Source organism: Helicoverpa armigera, chromosome 31 (assembly GCF_030705265.1).
Source record: "Helicoverpa armigera isolate CAAS_96S chromosome 31, ASM3070526v1, whole genome shotgun sequence".
Lineage (NCBI taxonomy): Eukaryota > Metazoa > Arthropoda > Insecta > Lepidoptera > Noctuidae > Helicoverpa > Helicoverpa armigera.
The window spans coordinates 5,374,669-5,394,545 of NC_087150.1; the positions used below are offsets into that span (position 1 = coordinate 5,374,669).

Sequence of the window (19,877 nt, forward strand, 5' to 3'; positions counted from 1 at the left end):
AACACATTTCACGGAATTCGCTCCATGACATATCAGTGTTGACATGTTCTTCATAAATATGTTTCAAATTAATTTCATCTTGTTTAAAAAGTATAATTAAGTTAGCATTGTCCCGAACTAACTGTTTAGGAATTTTAGTATATGTTTGGTTAAGATAAAAACAATCAATACATTTATGTCTTCCCATCGCAAAGTAATCACGCATATTGTTTTGGTTTTCGCAAGCAACATCATCAAATATGATCACAGAATTAGGTTTTGCCTCCTGGACACTCAGTACTTCCTCATTACCATGATATTTCTGGAATGATACACCAGGAACTCGTTGCAAAACTTGTTCTAAAAATGTATTTGGGTTGATGCAGAGTTTTCGAATAAACATAAACATTTTGAAATCTTAATCCATTCTCATGTATGAGAAGACCTATTAACAAATTAGTTTTTCCAGAATTGGAAGGCCCGCAAATAATGCAACGTACAGAGTTGGGTAGTAGGTCTCCATGACGAGAACCAGTATTTCGAGGCTCAATACAAACTGTATTCACATTTAATGATTGTGGCTGTTTGACAAACTTCATGGTTACTACATGAAACGAACAGACTAAAAATGACTCAATTAATTTGTTACATTCACATTTATAAGCAACATTACGCCAGCAAACACTAAATAGTCTGTTCTCATGCTCGTTTTAGTTTTAAACTAATAACCAATTGGAATGGCGCCCAATCCGTTTGCTGATCGATCAAGGTAATCCATTTATATTATTGGGCATTCTAATCCACCGAGAGCGACGGAGGCGAACGGAGTGAGCCGTAGGAACGGAAGGTGGATTAGAATGCCCAATAATATCCTACTTACGATTGATAACCTCGCGGGGGGCTTTCTCTTAGGTAGAGAACTATAGGTAGCTATTGTATGAGATAAAGCTTAGTTAATTAGTTATTGGTTTCGGTTATTCCAGTACACTCTATACAATCTACTAATATTAGGGGTTAAAGTATGAAATTGCCGTTTTATTCTAGTAGGTTTTTGAATTGCCATAGAGTCTTCATGGTTTGAGGTTTTCGAATGAAACTTTATTCACGTGGTTTCTGTGATGTTCTTCTTTTAAAAAATGTGAAACATTTGATTATCGATGTTCAATTGTTTTTGTTATTCAACTTAAACAAGAAAGATGGACACTGCGAAAATTTGAGTAATTTTTGAATATGAGTTCCGACGCGGAAGTAAACGGCAGAAACAGCCCGCAATATCAATGCTGCATTTGAAGAGGTGTCTGCTAATGAACGCACCGTGCGATTTTGGATTAAACGCTTTCGTGGTGGAAACTTCGACTTGAAGAACGAGCCATGAAAAAGACCGCCTGACAGGTGATTAACGAGAAATTAAGAGAGACGGCGAACGCCGATCCTAGTCAAACTACCCAGATACCCAGCCGAAGACGAATAATGTTGAAAAAATTAGCAGTAAAACAGCCACGACTCATGAATCGACCTTCACCGTTATTGCTCCATGACAACGCGAGGCCTCATACAGCAAAAGAAACCGTTTTAACTCTTCAGGAACTGCAGTTGGAAACTATTCGTCTTCCTCCATATTCGCCAGACCTTGCTCTAACGGACGACCATTTTTTTTTGTGATTTGGACAATTATCTGCGTCACAAGAAGTTTCTTCCCAGGAGGCAGATCAAAATTCTTTCACACAGTTTGTGCAGTCTAGATCCTCAGAGTTCTATCGTAACGGCATAAATGACCTTCTTATTAGATGGCCGCAATGTATAGATAATAATGGCAACTATTTTGATTAAATAAGTTTGTTAAAAATTAAAAAAAATTACAATTTAGATTTTCAGTACAAATCGGCAATTTCATACTTTAACCCCTATTATTATACATGCGAAAGTAACTCTGTCTGCCTGTCTGTTACGCTTTCACGTCTAAACCACTGAACTGATTTTAATAAAATTTGGTACAGAGATAGAGTTGACCTTGAGAGAGAACGCAGGATAGTTTTTATCCCGGACTTTTGAAGAATTCTCTTGGAAACGCGATATAACCGAACTAGACGGGGGCGAAGCCGCGACCGGAAGCTGGTACTTAGTAAAGGGTATAATTTAGGCGATCACCAAAAATATTTTTAAGACTCTAAGATGAGGCACCAAATAAAATAAACCACTCCAAAAAAAATAAATTGACTTTATTAAAAGGGCACTAAAGTATATAATATTATGATCCAAAAAAAATAAAATTAAATTATAAATTTAAAAAAACCCCCGACCCAAAAAAAGTATGCAATAATTATGACAAAAGGTTAAAAACGCTAAACCCTATAAAAAGCAAAAAATAACTTTTAACACTACGTAAACTAAATTTTGTCGTGTCGGGGGACCGCTTTAATTCATTACTTCAGATACGTGTTTTTTTTTTAACTATTGTTGAAATTAGGTAGGTATCATTTGATTTATGTAAGTATTTATGAAGGTAAAAAAGCGGTCCCCCGACACGTCAAAATTTAGTTTACGTAGTGTTAAAAGTTATTTTTTTTTATAGGGTTTAGCGTTTTAACCTTTGTCATAATTATTACATACTGGTCGGGTTTTTAAATTTATAATTTAATTTTATTTCATGCTTTTTAAAGGAGCTCCTTAATTTTTAACTCTCATTTAATTTATTTTATCTTAAGATGGGGTCGCTATATGCGATCTCGGCCAAAGGAAGCTGTTTAACAATCCTCATGACAAACTGGCTCTGGAAGAGTTGCACAGATTGAGAAACAATAAAGATTAACCTTTGGACATTCTAGATTGTCAGCAAAAATATAAATAGGTTTATCCGTTTCATTCCGGTATTCCAGGGTTTCATCCGCCACATCCCATTTCCAGCATCAGGTTCTCGTCAATCAGAAACATGAAGAGAACTCGTCAAGACAAATTCAACGAGCCCAAACTCGATGGGTTTACTAAAAGACAGTTCAGGGTTACGTCCCCTACCTTCGTGCTCTAACAGAAGACCAGCTCAGTGGTTCCAAAAGACATTAGTGTTTCAAATTTCAGATCCCACATATACTTGCAAGTAAACTGAGCGTGTAACATTCCTATCACATCTAGCAAACGAGCTGATGACCTTGAAGACCTGAACCGATTTCCACCAAACATAGCTAAGAACACTCCCGACTGACATACCTTTTAAACAAAAAAAACCGCATTACAATCGGATCATCCGTTTGGGAGCTACGATGCCACATACACACACACACACACACACACACACACACACACACACACACACACACACACAGACACGTCAAACTTATAACACCCCGTCGTTTTTGCGTCGGGGGTTAAAAATAACATCAGAAAAATCGCAAAACTCGCACTAATATTATTTTTGGTTCCCAAAATGGATTAATGGTCACCAAATTCTATCCAACTAAAAGATTAATATTACTACCAAAATCAAAGTTAGTGACGAAAACGAATCGCTGCAAAACCGACTCCACGTAGTCTTGTGTACCCTACCCCTAGAGTGCAATTCAAAACCGCGTAGGCGCAGAGGGGCGAGGCGGCCTGCGAGCTGAGGCGCAGGTAGTTTTTAAGGCTCGCCGCCGCGGCTGAGGCTGGCCGGCAGAGCTGGCCAGCAAGCCGAAGCTGCGGTGGTGAGCGTGAAAACCATCTGCGACGATAAGCTCGCATGGGACCGCCGGAGCCCCGCAGCGCCGGAGCCGTGACAGAAGCCATGCTTGCTGCATGTTGCGTGCTTACATTTTCCTACTGAGTTACACACAAATTCATATAACAATAAATAAGCGACGTACGTTTGGGAACCCCAGTATATTAATTGGTATTTGGGAAATATTCTAGCGATCGTTAGCTTTTTTAGTCTAACATAAAATTAAATTATAAATTTAAAAAAACCCCCGACCCAAAAAAAGTACGCAATAATTATGACAAAAGGTTAAAAACGCTAAACCCTATAAAAAGCAAAAAATAACTTTTAACACTACGTAAACTAAATTTTGTCGTGTCGGGGGACCGCTCTAATTCATTACTTTAGATAGGTGTTTATTTTTTAAACGAATGTTGGTGAAAGGTAAAAAGCGGTCCCCCGACACGTCAAAATTTAGTTTACGTAGTGTTAAAAGTTATTTTTTGCTTTTTATAGGGTTTAGCGTTTTTAACCTTTTGTCATAATTATTGCGTACTTTTTTGGGTCGTTTTAAATTATAATTTAATTTTATTTCATGCTTTTTAAAGGAGCTCCTTAATTTTTCCTTCTTTCATTTAATTTATTTTATCGTAAGATGGGGTCGCTATATGCGATCTCGGCCAAAGGAAGCTGTTTAACAATCCTCATGACAAACTGGCTCTGGGAGAATTGCACAGATTGAGAAACAATAAAGATTAACCTTTGGACATTCTAGATTTTCGTCAAAAATATAAATCGGTTTATCCGTTTCATTCCGGCATTCCAAGGTTTAATCCGCCACATCCCATTTCCAGCATCAGGTTCTCGTCAATCAGAAACATGAAGAGAACTCGTCAAGACAAATTCAACGAGCCCAAACTCTATGGGTTTACTAAAAGGCAGTTCAGGGTTACGTCTCCTACCTTCGTGCCCTAACAGCAGACCAGCTCATTGGTTCCAAAAGACATTAGTGTTTCAATTTTCAGATCCCACATATACTTGCAAGTAAACTGAGCGTGTAACATTCCTATCACATCTAGCAAACGAGCTGATGACCTTGAAGACCTGAACCGATTTCCACCAAACATAGCTAAGAACACTCCCGACTGACATACCTTTTAAACAAAAAAAACCGCATTACAATCGGATCATCCGTTTGGGAGCTACGATGCCACATACACACACACACACACACACAGACACGTCAAACTTATAACACCCCGTCGTTTTTGCGTCGGGGGTTAAAAAATGACCAAATTAGGAGTCATGGTATTACATAATTGGTAACATCTAAGTAGTGACAATATATAATATTTGGTCTAAAGTGTATTTTAAAGGCGTCCATATATTTTTTTAGTAGTCAATAATACGAAAAAATGGTTTTACCTAATAATATTTTTGGAAACGTTATTTGGTGACCATTTATCCATTTTGGTAACCGTTTAGAATTTTTTTGGTAGTAAAATAGGTACTTTTTTGGGTGGTGTTTAAACACAAGCCCTTAGTAAAGAGGAATTACTTTTTGTTTATTTGTTGGTACCCTAGAAACTATTGTTAGAAAGCTACGCTATTCCCAATAGCCTATATTTTAACCCGTAACGGGCAGTAGGTACAGCTGTGCTGTATCTGTCGCTATGGGTGCAGCGCTCGGGAGTGTCAGACTCTTACTGACTAAGCCCCACCATGTTCCTTCTTAAGCCCGCCATGTACCAGCGCCGCGGTAATGAGCGCGAATATACCGCAGCCCCAGCAGGACCAATCTAACATCTGACCACATATTGTAGGTTTCTTACAGACTACACCACATCAACCTACCCCAATCTGTCCAATTCCTTCAATAGATTTTCAACCTTATCACAATAACAGAAGGTTAATGTTCGATTGCCTGAATAAATATTATATGTTATGAATAGAAAGGGAGCGAGTGTCAGTATGACGAGTGACAGGGGAAAATTGAAGAGGATGACATATTGCGCCGACCCCAAGTAAAATTGGGAACAGGGCAGGAGGAAGAAGAAGAATGTTCGATTGGTAAAAGTCAGATCCGCGAAGGTCGACCTGCTGGCGTCTGTACCTACATATAGTTCACGGTCACACACACACACATTGATATCAACTGTTATCAATGTATTATTAGGTATTATTTCACGTTATCTACTTACGTCGTAGTAGCACTAAATATAAACCATGTCTTTAGTACCTATATACTATGTGTAGGTCTGTATCTAATTAGGTTGATAAAAATACATAAAGTAATTTTTAACATCTGCAAAAATATGATCTATGAACTAGCTTTTCCAAGCACCTGGATAAGGAGTAGCATAAAATTCCTCAATATATTGGTTATCTACTATTGGAAGAATTTTTCAAATGGGACCAGTAGTTCTTAAAGTTAATGTGTAGAAACAAACAAACAAACTCTACAATTTTTAATATGTACTTATATTTAAATGAGGAAAATTTTTGGAAATAACTTTTGACATTTCATTCATATTATAATAAGTAAATTATCTATGTGGCTGTCTGATAAAACTAAGCATTATATAAATATTAAAACAACTGCATTCATCAAAATATTTGTTATTTGTGCATCAGCTTGCGTAGGCGAAGCGTTTTATTATAATAAATGATATTCAATAAAAACATGTTTGTGAGATATTTAAAGTAGGTACCTATTTTTATCTAAGACAATAGAAAAGCGTAGCGACAACCTCATCCTATTTCATCAGAATGTAAACCGTTTTTCTGGCAAAATATTAGACATTGAACTTTTAACTGATAAGTTTTCTATAGATATATTATGTCTTTGTGAGACATGGCTCAAGCCTGAGAAAATGTTATTTAATATTAATAATTTCAAGGTTGCTAGTGTATTTAATAGGGTAACTGCAGAGGGTGGGGGTACATTGATATTGTGTAAAAATAACTTAAAATTTAAGGATAGAAGCGACATCACTTCGAGCTCTGTTAATCGCCTGTGCGAGGTAGCATGTGCAGAAATAGGAAGTCATTTATTCTTATGTGTATATAGACCACCAGCAAGTAACTTTTCACTATTTATTACAAATATGGAGGAAATACTTAGGAAGATTTTTAAGTCAAATAAACTAGTTTTCATTTGCGGTGACTTTAACATAGATATATCTTCTGAATCCTCTGATAAATATCAACTGTTATCTCTATTCCAATCCTTCAATTTAAAACATTTGTTTAATGAACCCACTAGAATTACACCATCCTCAAGTTCATGTTTAGACAATATTTTTACAAATTGTGTGGTTCAGCATTCTTCCATTATTGCTGGTGTGAGATCGGATCACTTGGGGCAGCTTGTTAGCTTTCCTGGTAATAAAAACACTCCGTCAAGCATAGTAATTAAATACAGACAATTAACAGACAGAACCTTAGAAACCTTTAAAAATAATATTGTCAATAAATTATGCAGTAGTTTTAAATCAGAGGACCCGAATACTAAATTTAATAAGTTATTTAACACACTCTGTCTAGAATTTAATAAATCATGTCCTATTAAGAAACTAAAAATCGACAATAAATTAAAATTCAACGAATGGTGTACAAAAGGGATTAGGATAAGCAGAGATGTATTGTATAATCTGTATCGAGAAAAATCAATGACATCTGATAAATCTTTTCATGATCACGTACGAAATTACTCTAAGGTATTCAAAAATGTATGTATTCTTGCAAAGTCTAAATCAATTAGTGACAGAATAACTAAATCGGATAATAAAATAAAAACCGTTTGGAAAATTATAAATGCGGAAACGGGTCAAATTAAAGTCCGGGATACTGAACTATCGTTAACGATTAATGATGCAACTGTGTCGGATAATGTGCAGGTTGCTAACGCGTTTGACAATTTTTTCTCTAATGTACCAGTAGAGGTTACTAAATCACTTAACTCGTCCTCTACACTAGCAGAGTCATTACTAAAACAAAATTTTACTAAAGAAGTACCGGATTTCGGATTCCATTACATAACTTTTAATACTGTAAAAAAAGCCTTCAAAAACCTAAATTTAAAAAAAACGGAAGACTTATGGGGCATCTCTGTTAAAGCCCTGAGCTCCGTGATTGACAATATTGCACCAATACTCAGTCAAATCTTTAACTCATGTATAGATGAAGGCACTTTTCCTGATTTGATGAAACACAGTAAGGTCATTCCAATATTTAAGTCAGGTTGTAAGAAAAATCCGTCCAACTACAGACCCATTTCTATTCTTCCGGCTCTAAGTAAAATATTCGAAAGGATCATGCTTGATCAGATGTTAAACCATTTCAACTTAAATGATATACTGCACGACCGTCAATTCGGCTTTACAAAGGGTAGGTCCACTACAGACGCAAGTGCGCGGTTAGTCACTCAAATTTTGGAAGCCTGGGAGAGTTCGCAGGATGCCGTCGGTATATTCTGTGATCTCTCCAAGGCGTTTGATTGTGTAGACCACGATACACTCATTTCTAAGCTGAGACACTACGGCATTCGTGGAAAATCTCTGGAACTTGTCCGGTCTTATTTATCCAACAGACAGCAAAAAGTGGATGTCTGCGGCTCAACATCTTCGGGGACAGTTGTAAAAATGGGCGTGCCTCAAGGCTCTATACTGGGTCCATTTCTGTTCCTAGCTTATATAAATGACCTTCCATTTGTGTTGTCTGATATTTCGGATGTTATTTTGTTTGCGGATGACACTTCTCTTGTTTTTAAAGTTAAGCGTAAGAACCCCAATGTTAGCCACATTAATGAAAGCCTAGAAATTCTCTCCAAATGGTTCGCAGCCAACAATCTATTATTAAACGCTTCCAAGACTAAATGTCTTAAGTTCTGTTTGCCTAACGTCACTGCGGTTGAAACAAATATAATGCTCGATAACAGCAAATTAGAGTTAATTAACAGTACAATATTTCTGGGCATTACCATTGACAGTAAATTGCAATGGGGTCCCCATATATCCTCCCTATCAGGGCGTCTTGGATCTGCTGCTTTTGCAGTCAGAAAAATCAGACAACTGACCGATATAGCTACGGCCAGGCTTGTATACTTCGCCTATTTCCATTGCGTGATGTCATATGGCATTTTGCTATGGGGGGCAGCGGCTGATGTCCAATCAATTTTTGTTTTGCAAAAAAGGGCGATCCGAGCGATCTATGGCATGGGCTCTCGCGAATCTCTTAGAGAATTCTTTAAGGAAATTAATATACTTACATTACCTTCCTTGTATATTTTTGAAAATATTATGTTTGTTCGCAAAAACATCCATAAATTCACAGTTAAAAGTGACATTCACCAGCTAAATACACGTAACAAACATAAATTAGTGGTTCCCAAGTTTAGGCTAACAAAAACAAATAAGTCGTTCTTAGGGAATTGTGTACGTTTTTATAACAAGCTACCTAAATGTATCCTTGATCTCACTGATAAAAAGTTTAAGAATGTAGTTAAAAACATTTTGATTAAAAAGGCGTATTATAAAATTCAGGATTACATTAATGACAGTGATGCCTGGCGTTAAATTAATATTGTTTTTTCTTTTTCTCTGCACATGTGGCTTCCCCGGCGACCACGGGCACGGGAGTGCCTCCGCCCAGACCAAGCCAGCAAGACCCCAAATTGCATTATATAAGAACTTGGTGTAAATATTTTTTTCTTTGAATTGTATAAATTATTTTTCCAGTAACGATTGCACTAAAATTATTTTGTATAATTTGTTAATACATTTTTAGCTCAATTTGGATTGTATAACATTCTCAGGACTAGATAGAAAACTGTATGTTTGTAATTATTTTTATTTTCTTTTAAAAAGAGTGTCCATGGAGTTTCTTGCCGGTTCTTCTCCATGAGACCAACTCTTTGGAACCGTGCACCTAACTTTGACGTTTCGAAAGAGCTTTCAGAGGCCTATTTGAAATAAAAAATTTTGAGTTTGAGTTTGAGTTTGAGTTTGAATTTACATAGTATTTGGTTCTGGAACTTTCTGGTTTACTATCTTTTGCAAAGCCAAATAAATTGAAATGGTAATATAAATAATACTTCATATCTAAAGAAGAGATTATTAAATAATAAACAAAACATAGCAATATGCTATATATCATAAATTTAAAAGTGCTATCAAGGTCAGATAGGGAGTTGTACCATCTAAAACACTAGTATAGTTTTTGCCAACCTCAATGGCCACTTGCAACTAACTTCTGATTACAGATATACACAGCTAATCCCACATGTATGGTTAGACTGGAAACCAACCTGAACTTTGTTGGTCATGGCTAGGCAGCGACAAATATTAATAATAGGAAAACAAAACTGCTTGTAATTAACCTAAGAACTAGCTACTGCCATAAATTTTTCTCGCATCCTGTGGGAACTCTGTCATGCACCAGGATTAAATGTAGCCCATAGCCTTCCCTAATAAATAGACTATCTAGCACTGAACTAGTTTTTCATATTGGTTCAGTCATTCAATTCAAACAAAGAAAATCTACAGCTTTATAATATTAGTATAGAAAAATTAATGGTTATACATGTATGCCTAGGTCAGAAGACCAAACAGGTTAGAAGTATACATTTCCATTTCCAATTGTCTATACCAGGCCTCTGTCACTCGACGTACTTGCGCGCGATAAATGCCTACCGCTCGCTGGGTTACCGGTAGCCCCACGCGGCACAGGGCTTTCGACAGCCGCTCGCGACGCGCGCGTTTTATGTTTATTATTTTTATTTGTGAACATGACGACGATGTTGCAGATCTAGTAAAAGAAAAAATATAAAGCTTTCGTTTTTCCGTTTACCTAGAGATGTAGACAGGTCAGTAATTGTTTATTTTTTATTTGGTTTTTAAAATTATCTAATAAACTGAACAACTATTTTGATTTGTTTAGGTGTATATGTGACTATTTTAGGAAAATATAAAGGTTTCCTATTATATATGTATAGGCATTTAGAAATATTAATATACATAGGAATATTTCTATTTTTTAAAGTAAAAATACTTTAAGGTATCTTCTTTGTCATTTTAAAAATAAGCGACTTACTTTAGATACTTATACCTTATACTTCGTTATACATGCAATGATTACCGAGTTTTGTAGCTAAAAACATTTCGAGTATAAGTAGGTATAGTTCTCGTCCAACTAAATGGTGGCTTGGAACATTGCATATATCGCTGCGCAGAAACCAATTTTGGGTAAGTAGGTATGTATCAGCGGTCAGCGGTGTTGTGCCAGGGGTACCTAATAGGTAAGTATAGAATACTTGCGAGTTCTGTGCTCGAAAAGTAGTTGGGCACCTCCATTGATTCGGGAAGTCAGTTACAAATAAGCGTAACTTTGTTCCCCATTTAATTGTAAGAGGCAGCCCTACGCTCGCTGTCGGCACGGTCGCGGTCACTGAACTGTGCGCTATCGCATTGAAATAACAATCGAGCGCTGGAGTTTTTAAGGTTCATTTTCTAAAGCAGCTATGAATTTGTAGGTAGTTTGGGAACTTGTAGGTGCTTATAACAGTAGGTATGGACTTTTTTGTATGGAGTGATTTATCTGTTACGTAGTAACTATTATATAATCTGTGTCTATACATTTATGATTCCATTGTCTATTACACAAGAGTTCGATGAACTAACCTTGATATATAAATACTAATACTACAGCATAGAATATAGAGTTAAATATTATATACCAGTGTTTTCACACACATACATACATAATTGCTGTTGCTAAAATACCTAATTAAATAACTATTTTTGGGGAGATATCACACAAAAGATAAACTCTTGTGAAATTGTTATCTTAAACCTAGTCATAGTTCCCAATGATTCCGCAAAAATTAAGATAAGTCGAGCTTATGAAATAAACTACATAATAACTTCATATAAAGATAAAAATTGAGGAAATAAATTAAATGCACGGCAAAGGCCGAATATCATAAGTTGCGTCATCACAACAGGTATTTTTTTTCAATGTTTACAAACTCGCCGAGGGGCAAAGGCAGCAATGACAATTGGCCTTAAAAATATTGTTTTCAATATCATTGGCCGATAGTACAAAGTCTACTTTTCAACCTTGAAGTGATTATTTTAGGGCTAACAAGCGATAAACGACATCTATCATCTATAAATAGGTTCACGGGAAGTGTTTCTAGACACGGCACACGAAAAACTTACCAACATTTCGCATATGAATTCCAGCGACGTTTTCATAAAATATTTCAACTTTTTTGTTCAAACAATCACAGAAAAGTACACTTTAAAGAGGTTGGTAATAAAGTGAGTGGTTTTATTTGAAGAGTTTTGACACTAAAAGGGTTCGTTGTTTAGTCAATAATTTTCTAATAGAGAGAAAATCGTGAAAAACACTGTACGTAATAGCACTGCACAACTCGCACACACAGCTGTCAAAAGCACAATGACAATTGGATTGGCAGATGACAGCTGTTCGGATATGGGGATGCTTAGGTGAAATTGGCAATTCTACTATTTATAAGTTTAATTTTTACCAATATTTTTATTTTCGTGGCCTTTTTAACTGATAAAAACGACTAAACTTCTAAAAAAGATTTTAGCTTGACCCGCTGAACCGTTATCTTGGTGCGGAATCTATATATGAAGTCTTCTTGTTAGAGAGTCGATGGCAATCGAGGAGGCCAAATATTTCACCAAACCCTTGGGAACACAATACCTGTGTTTGGTATTTACTTGAAAATGTAGTGTACTGCTCTTCGACGAATTTTGAGTATATTCCGTGCATTGGTTATTTCAGTACATAATGTGAATATTTTGTAAATTCTGCATTTTATTTTGTATACGATTTAAGCTGGATCGTCGCTTGCTAAGTTTTAAAAATTAGATCTACATACCTTTCGGTTCTATGAAGAACGCATGTAAACAGGATGCAACACACATGTAGTAAATTATAAATAAGTCTCACATTGTTAGAAAAGTGTTTAATCAAAATATTATAATAATTTGCGATATACATTAATTTCCTTTGTACAGAATATAACCCAAACACAACTAGCTGAAACTACCACAACGGTAACTGGCAACAATACACACTCGTGCAAACAAATCACAACTTTATTTTGTACTCCATAAAGTTCAGATCGCTTAGCACCATTCACACATACATAGAATACTTCAATTTCAAAATATTTGCAAAGAAAATATTGCTTTACATAATTATATTGTCTGTTGACATTGGAATGGCTAAAATATCGAAATTTTATGTGATGATTTTAGCTAAAAGCATTACTTTCCTTTCAGAAGAAGGTTAAAATCTGAAAGAGATTATTGAAGTGATTCTGTTATGATCTTGACAGAATAGAGCTGTATTCTGAGCTGTGCTAAAATGCAAGTTAATAATTTGCTTGTTTTTAATAATCAACTTGTAAAACAGCTGATTAAAGCTGTTAAAACAATATAAATTAAGAAAAGGGTGGACCATTAGCCTTCCCTTTTAATACAACCATCCATTAAAAGATGTAGGCATTATTCACTGGATATGTCACAACAATGACAGTACATCACCAGTATTGCCAACACACAAAATTTTAACCTAAAATGGTAGAAACTATTTCAACTCTCGGTAAATGTCTGTTAATCGCTAAGTTCCAGATCGGAATCTGAGTCCGGTCTGCCTCGGATGGTCTTCTTGCTCTGTATTTGCACCATGCGGGCCTTGCGGGCGTCTGCGGGCGGCACAAGAAGGTCGCCGTTGTATTCTATCGCTTCTGACCTGCAAATTGTGGAAGAAATTAGGAATTAATGGGCATGTTCTAATTAATATTTTAAATGCGAAAGCTCGTAAGGGTGTGGCCATGTGTAGCCTATGTTACCCGAGGATAGTCTAGCTTCCGAACGGCGAAATAGATTCAATAGTTTTGTAGCTTTAGGGTTCCAACAAACTAGGTAAAAATGGTTCTTCTTTGGGTTGCCCGAGTAACTAGTTTGAGAAGATCAGGTAGGCAGCCGCTCTATAACACACTGGTACTCAGCAGTATCCAGCTAGACTGGAAGCCGACCCCATAGGGAATGGCCTAGGCAGATGATATTAGTATAGCTACCTAGCTATCCGCCACTCGAGCAGCTCGGTGGAGAAGTGGTCGCGAGCTGCGTGCAGCCGACCCCATAGGGAATGGCCTAGGCAGATGATATTAGTATAGCTACCTGGCTATCCGCCACTCGAGCAGCTCGGTGGAGAAGTGGTCGCGAGCTCCGTGCAGCCGCCCCATAGGGAATGGCCTAGGCAGATGATATTAGTATAGCTACCTAGCTATCCGCCACTCGAGCAGCTCGGTGGAGAAGTGGTCGCGAGCTCCGTGCAGCCGCCCCCATAGGGAATGGCCTAGGCAGATGATATTAGTATAGCTACCTAGCTATCCGCCACTCGAGCAGCTCGGTGGAGAAGTGGTCGCGAGCTCCGTGCAGCCGACCCCATAGGGAATGGCCTAGGCAGATGATATTAGTATAGCTACCTAGCTATCCGCCACTCGAGCAGCTCGGTGGAGAAGTGGTCGCGAGCTCCGTGCAGCCGACCCCATAGGGAATGGCCTAGGCAGATGATATTAGTATAGCTACCTGGCTATCCGCCACTCGAGCAGCTCGGTGGAGAAGTGGTCGCGAGCTCCGTGCAGCCGACCCCATAGGGAATGGCCTAGGCAGATGATATTAGTATAGCTACCTAGCTATCCGCCACTCGAGCAGCTCGGTGGAGAAGTGGTCGCGAGCTGCGTGCAGCCGACCCCATAGGGAATGGCCTAGGCAGATGATATTAGTATAGCTACCTAGCTATCCGCCACTCGAGCAGCTCGGTGGAGAAGTGGTCGCGAGCTGCGTGCAGCCGACCCCATAGGGAATGGCCTAGGCAGATGATATTAGTATAGCTACCTAGCTATCCGCCACTCGAGCAGCTCGGTGGAGAAGTGGTCGCGAGCTCCGTGCAGCCGACCCCATAGGGAATGGCCTAGGCAGATGATATTAGTATAGCTACCTAGCTATCCGCCACTCGAGCAGCTCGGTGGAGAAGTGGTCGCGAGCTCCGTGCAGCCGACCCCATAGGGAATGGCCTAGGCAGATGATATTAGTATAGCTACCTAGCTATCCGCCACTCGAGCAGCTCGGTGGAGAAGTGGTCGCGAGCTCCGTGCAGCCGACCCCATAGGGAATGGCCTAGGCAGATGATATTAGTATAGCTACCTAGCTATCCGCCACTCGAGCAGCTCGGTGGAGAAGTGGTCGCGAGCTCCGTGCAGCCGACCCCATAGGGAATGGCCTAGGCAGATGATATTAGTATAGCTACCTAGCTATCCGCCACTCGAGCAGCTCGGTGGAGAAGTGGTCGCGAGCTCCGTGCAGCCGACCCCATAGGGAATGGCCTAGGCAGATGATATTAGTATAGCTACCTAGCTATCCGCCACTCGAGCAGCTCGGTGGAGAAGTGGTCGCGAGCTCCGTGCAGCCGACCCCATAGGGAATGGCCTAGGCAGATGATATTAGTATAGCTACCTAGCTATCCGCCACTCGAGCAGCTCGGTGGAGAAGTGGTCGCGAGCTCCGTGCAGCCGACCCCATAGGGAATGGCCTAGGCAGATGATATTAGTATAGCTACCTAGCTATCCGCCACTCGAGCAGCTCGGTGGAGAAGTCGTCTCGGTTGCCGAGCTCGGTGAAGCCGACGATGAAGTCCTTGGTCTTGTTGTCCTTCACCAGCCCGATGGTCGGGATGACACGGATCTTCAGACGACCTGGAAAGAATAAAGCATGTAGTTTAAATGGGGTCTGGTCAAGCTAAGATAGGCCTTGAAATAAATAAGTTACAGAGTAGATACGATTTTGCAGTCTAAAACTTGCATTGAAAAGTATGACGAAATTTTATTAAAAAATATTTAAATTAATACATTTTACATCACATTCTAAAGCTACTATGTACTTTGAAAACAGTGTCTGGAGTTTCTTGCCCATTCTTCTTCATGAGTCAAACTTCTTAGAACTGTGCACCTAGCTATTGCCATTTTATAACAGTCTGTAATGGATCTATCTATGTATATGGATGCATGTCCACTATCTAAGATATATGTAGATTACTGTAGACTAGTGTAGACTACTCACCAGTGAGGAACGGCGCCCTCTCCACGTCTAGCTTGACGAACCTCGTCTCTATATGCTTCCTGGCGAGCAGCTTGAGGTGCATGTCCACTATCTAAGATATATGTAGATTACTGTAGACTAGTGTAGACTACTCACCAGTGAGGAACGGCGCCCTCTCCACGTCTAGCTTGACGAACCTCGTCTCTATATGCTTCCTGGCGAGCAGCTTGAGGTGCATGTCCACTATCTAAGATATATGTAGATTACTGTAGACTAGTGTAGACTACTCACCAGTGAGGAACGGCGCCCTCTCCACGTCTAGCTTGACGAACCTCGTCTCTATATGCCTCTTGGCGAGCAGCTTGAGGTGCATGTCCACTATCTAAGATATATGTAGATTACTGTAGACTAGTGTAGACTACTCACCAGTGAGGAACGGCGCCCTCTCCACGTCTAGCTTGACGAACCTCGTCTCTATATGCCTCTTGGCGAGCAGCTTGAGATGCATGTCCACTATCTAAGATATATGTAGATTACTGTAGACTAGTGTAGACTACTCACCAGTGAGGAACGGCGCCCTCTCCACGTCTAGCTTGACGAACCTCGTCTCTATATGCCTCTTGGCGAGCAGCTTGAGGTGCATGTCCACTATCTAAGATATATGTAGATTACTGTAGACTAGTGTAGACTACTCACCAGTGAGGAACGGCGCCCTCTCCACGTCTAGCTTGACGAACCTCGTCTCTATATGCCTCTTGGCGAGCAGCTTGAGGTGCATGTCCACTATCTAAGATATATGTAGATTACTGTAGACTAGTGTAGACTACTCACCAGTGAGGAACGGCGCCCTCTCCACGTCTAGCTTGACGAACCTCGTCTCTATATGCCTCTTGGCGAGCAGCTTGAGGTGCATGTCCACTATCTAAGATATATGTAGATTACTGTAGACTAGTGTAGACTACTCACCAGTGAGGAACGGCGCCCTCTCCACGTCTAGCTTGACGAACCTCGTCTCTATATGCCTCTTGGCGAGCAGCTTGAGGTGCATGTCCACTATCTAAGATATATGTAGATTACTGTAGACTAGTGTAGACTACTCACCAGTGAGGAACGGCGCCCTCTCCACGTCTAGCTTGACGAACCTCGTCTCTATATGCCTCTTGGCGAGCAGCTTGAGGTGCATGTCCACTATCTAAGATATATGTAGATTACTGTAGACTAGTGTAGACTACTCACCAGTGAGGAACGGCGCCCTCTCCACGTCTAGCTTGACGAACCTCGTCTCTATATGCCTCTTGGCGAGCAGCTTGAGGTGCATGTCCACTATCTAAGATATATGTAGATTACTGTAGACTAGTGTAGACTACTCACCAGTGAGGAACGGCGCCCTCTCCACGTCTAGCTTGACGAACCTCGTCTCTATATGCCTCTTGGCGAGCAGCTTGAGGTGCATGTCCACTATCTTGCAGCGAGGAGTGTCGTTCTTGTAGAAGTGACACACCACGTTCTCGCTCTTGTTGCAGACGGTGAAGAACTCCTTCTCGCCGTCTATCTCTGTGTAGTCGCCGTGACCCTGGGGAGTAGGTATTGGTGATTTTTTGACATAGTACATCCAAACATTATTAATACTCTAAATCTAACTGCCTCGTTGGTCTCGGGCTCAATTACTCCAGCCAGTCCGAAATCGCTTTTTAGGTTGTTTAGGTTGCAAGTGACCCACGCGCACGTAAAAGTGCTCGCGAGTGAATAGTTTGCCTCATTACGTACGCGAATTGCTGGAACCGCACATGTTTTTAAAATGCATACAACCAGCGCCTAATCTAATAGTTTAATTTTGCAAGCCTTGTATTGGTAGGATATGGTCAACGCTCCTTTTGTTGTAAAATAAAATAAGATCTACATGTATGTAATGTACCCATATTCGCAAAATAAATAAATTTGAAAATTTGAATTTGAATACCATGTTGAAGGTATAATATAAATGGTAACGGTATAGGGTTTGTGGTAGAATTGTAAGGTACTCACATTAGCCATCCACTCCTGTTTAGCCTTGGCTCTCTTCTTCATCTCAGCGATGCGCTGCTGTCTGATCGCCTCCAGGTCACTTGAGTCCAGGGTTTCTAACCTGCAATTGTAAAAGGTAATTCTATATAATAGCCGTGTTATTTCACCCTTTTATAGAGAGAACTACTTATAAAATGGATAAAAAGTAGCCTAACTCATTATAAGGGCTATCTAAAACTGAAAGAATTCTGAGCTTCTGAGAGCTGAGAAGCTGAGTTGTTCTGAACCACTCATATATGGAATTCAGAACTTTTGAAGATGAGCACATTGAAACATACTCTTTAGTTTTATCTTATCTTAACTGAAAAGACTTAAAATTAAAACAGTTTTGACTATGCAATGGACATAGTAATTTTAATTCAGTCTAGCAGAAGTTCTGGAGACTTGTTGTTCTACTAGAGAGTAAGTATCACCAGCAAAACAAATAATATAGTTCTGCTTCATTAATTATTGAAACAATAATGAAATACTAGTTACCTTTCAATTTCACTGTCCAACTGCTTCTCCATGTTGGAGGCAACCTGGTGCAGGAGCTGATCCATGGTTGTGGGTTACTGCTGAAGATATACATAACAAATAAGTGGTTATTCCAGTCAAAACATGGACCTGTATGTAAATACCACTATTTGCTTTCTAACACATGATTTTATAATAATCAAATTTTATACAAAGAATAAAACCTATGGTGATAATATACCTTACCTAAAATATGCTTTCAAGTCTGACGGGTCAGCCAAACGTGAGATACTTGCAAATAAACATACATACATACATGTCAAACTAAGAGCCTCCTTTTTTAAAAAAAGTTAAAAAACTGATTTTATTATAAGAATAGAATATTAATACTTAATTATTTTTTTGTAGTTAAAACACAGCAGAACAATAAAAATAGTAGGTACAGTAGGTGGTATAAAATGCATTTCTTGAATGTTGACAAGGACATTAATAATTAGCAAAAACACACATAATAATTAAAACAATTCTCACTATTTCTCCTTGTAAATTATTCTAAATATTTAAGACTTAATATGAATCATTCTTACTACACAGAAAGTATCTCCGCAAAATAAGGACAAGCGGAGGCGTAATTATATCTATATTTGGTCATACAATTACAAAACCTGTATTTTTAAGCCCTTTATACACTTACTACAGCAGAAATAGTATCCAAATTAATAATACATGAAGCATAATTGTGTATAAATTGTAAATATATTGTCCTAAAATATATACAGACTTATTTAGTTTCGATGACCTCACGCACGGCTCACAAGTTATACACATGTTCATTGATCTGACAATATCAAAGATACTTACCTTTTTCCGGCTCAAAAGAACTTTTAACTATATAGCAACGCTACCAAATATTGTAATTAAGCACTTTTTGATGTATAACAATACCGGAATAATTATTTAATTACGTTTTTTTGTGAATCTAGCATAGATACCGCTATTTGATTCACAAGGAAATGACATTGACATAAGATTCCTACTTTTTTGTTTTGACAAGTGTTCAATGTTGCAAACTTATGGGGCTGGCGTGTATATAGTAGAAAATACTGTAATTATAAGAGATGTATTATGAGATTACTCCGTGCACTCGGATAAAATAAGTAGCCTAGCGGCTAGGCTATTTATTTTACACACACAGCGGTCGTCACACTTTATTGGCCAAGGGCCACACAACAATGTGAGCACCAGGGCCCGGGCCGCAGTATATGAGAAGGCGTTTCAAGAGCTTTTGCATACTTACCTATCTATAGTAGTCCATACTATTCATATAAATGCTCGTATCGTATCGTTTTTTTTGCTTTTTAGTGTTTTGGGAAGTCGGTTATATTTTTTTTGCAAAAAAGTTTTTTATTTTGAGATTTTCAGTGAAACGAATAGGTCACTATCCACATAACTGGAAAGTTCTCATTGATACGAAGAATATAAGCCCAAACACGAGGTAGTTTTTATTTTCAGTTATCGAGCTCCCTCGACCTTCTCTGGTCTCCATCATCAGGTCAGCTCCAAACCTTCAC

At 38.7% G+C, this 19,877-nt stretch overlaps 2 protein-coding genes across 2 annotated transcripts in view; both read right to left on the reverse strand.

Moving 5' to 3' along the window:
- The window catches only part of LOC110382992 (mitochondrial coenzyme A transporter SLC25A42), a 52,521-nt gene extending 40,407 nt beyond the window's left edge, over window positions 1-12,114 (reverse strand). Inside the window, exon 1 of the mRNA XM_064043255.1 lies at window positions 11,866-12,114. The gene's annotated coding sequence lies outside the window, so the exon portion shown is untranslated. The remainder of the gene's footprint in view (window positions 1-11,865) is intronic.
- A 515-nt stretch (window positions 12,115-12,629) lies between these two features.
- On the reverse strand, window positions 12,630-19,339 carry LOC110382874 (thioredoxin domain-containing protein 9). The gene is made up of 6 exons (XM_049839943.2): window positions 19,168-19,339; window positions 18,328-18,407; window positions 17,812-17,911; window positions 17,158-17,359; window positions 15,308-15,443; window positions 12,630-13,435 (listed from the first exon to the last, which is right to left on the reverse strand). The coding sequence occupies exons 2-6, from the start codon at window positions 18,390-18,392 to the stop codon at window positions 13,297-13,299; spliced, it is 642 nt and encodes a 213-aa protein (XP_049695900.2). The 5' UTR covers window positions 18,393-18,407; window positions 19,168-19,339; the 3' UTR covers window positions 12,630-13,296.
- Window positions 19,340-19,877: the final 538 nt, after the last annotated feature.

Bases quoted from the DNA above. Each gene is read 5' to 3' on its own strand.
- LOC110382874 (XM_049839943.2), bottom strand. From the start codon at position 18,392: ATGGATCAGCTCCTGCACCAGGTTGCCTCCAACATGGAGAAGCAGTTG. The intron at 17,912-18,327 runs GTAACTAGTATT...TTACAATTGCAG, and splicing joins TTGGACAGTGAAATTGAAAG to GTTAGAAACCCTGGACTCAA. The intron at 15,444-17,157 runs GTGAGTAGTCTA...TATTCTTTCCAG, and splicing joins GAGGGCGCCGTTCCTCACTG to GTCGTCTGAAGATCCGTGTC.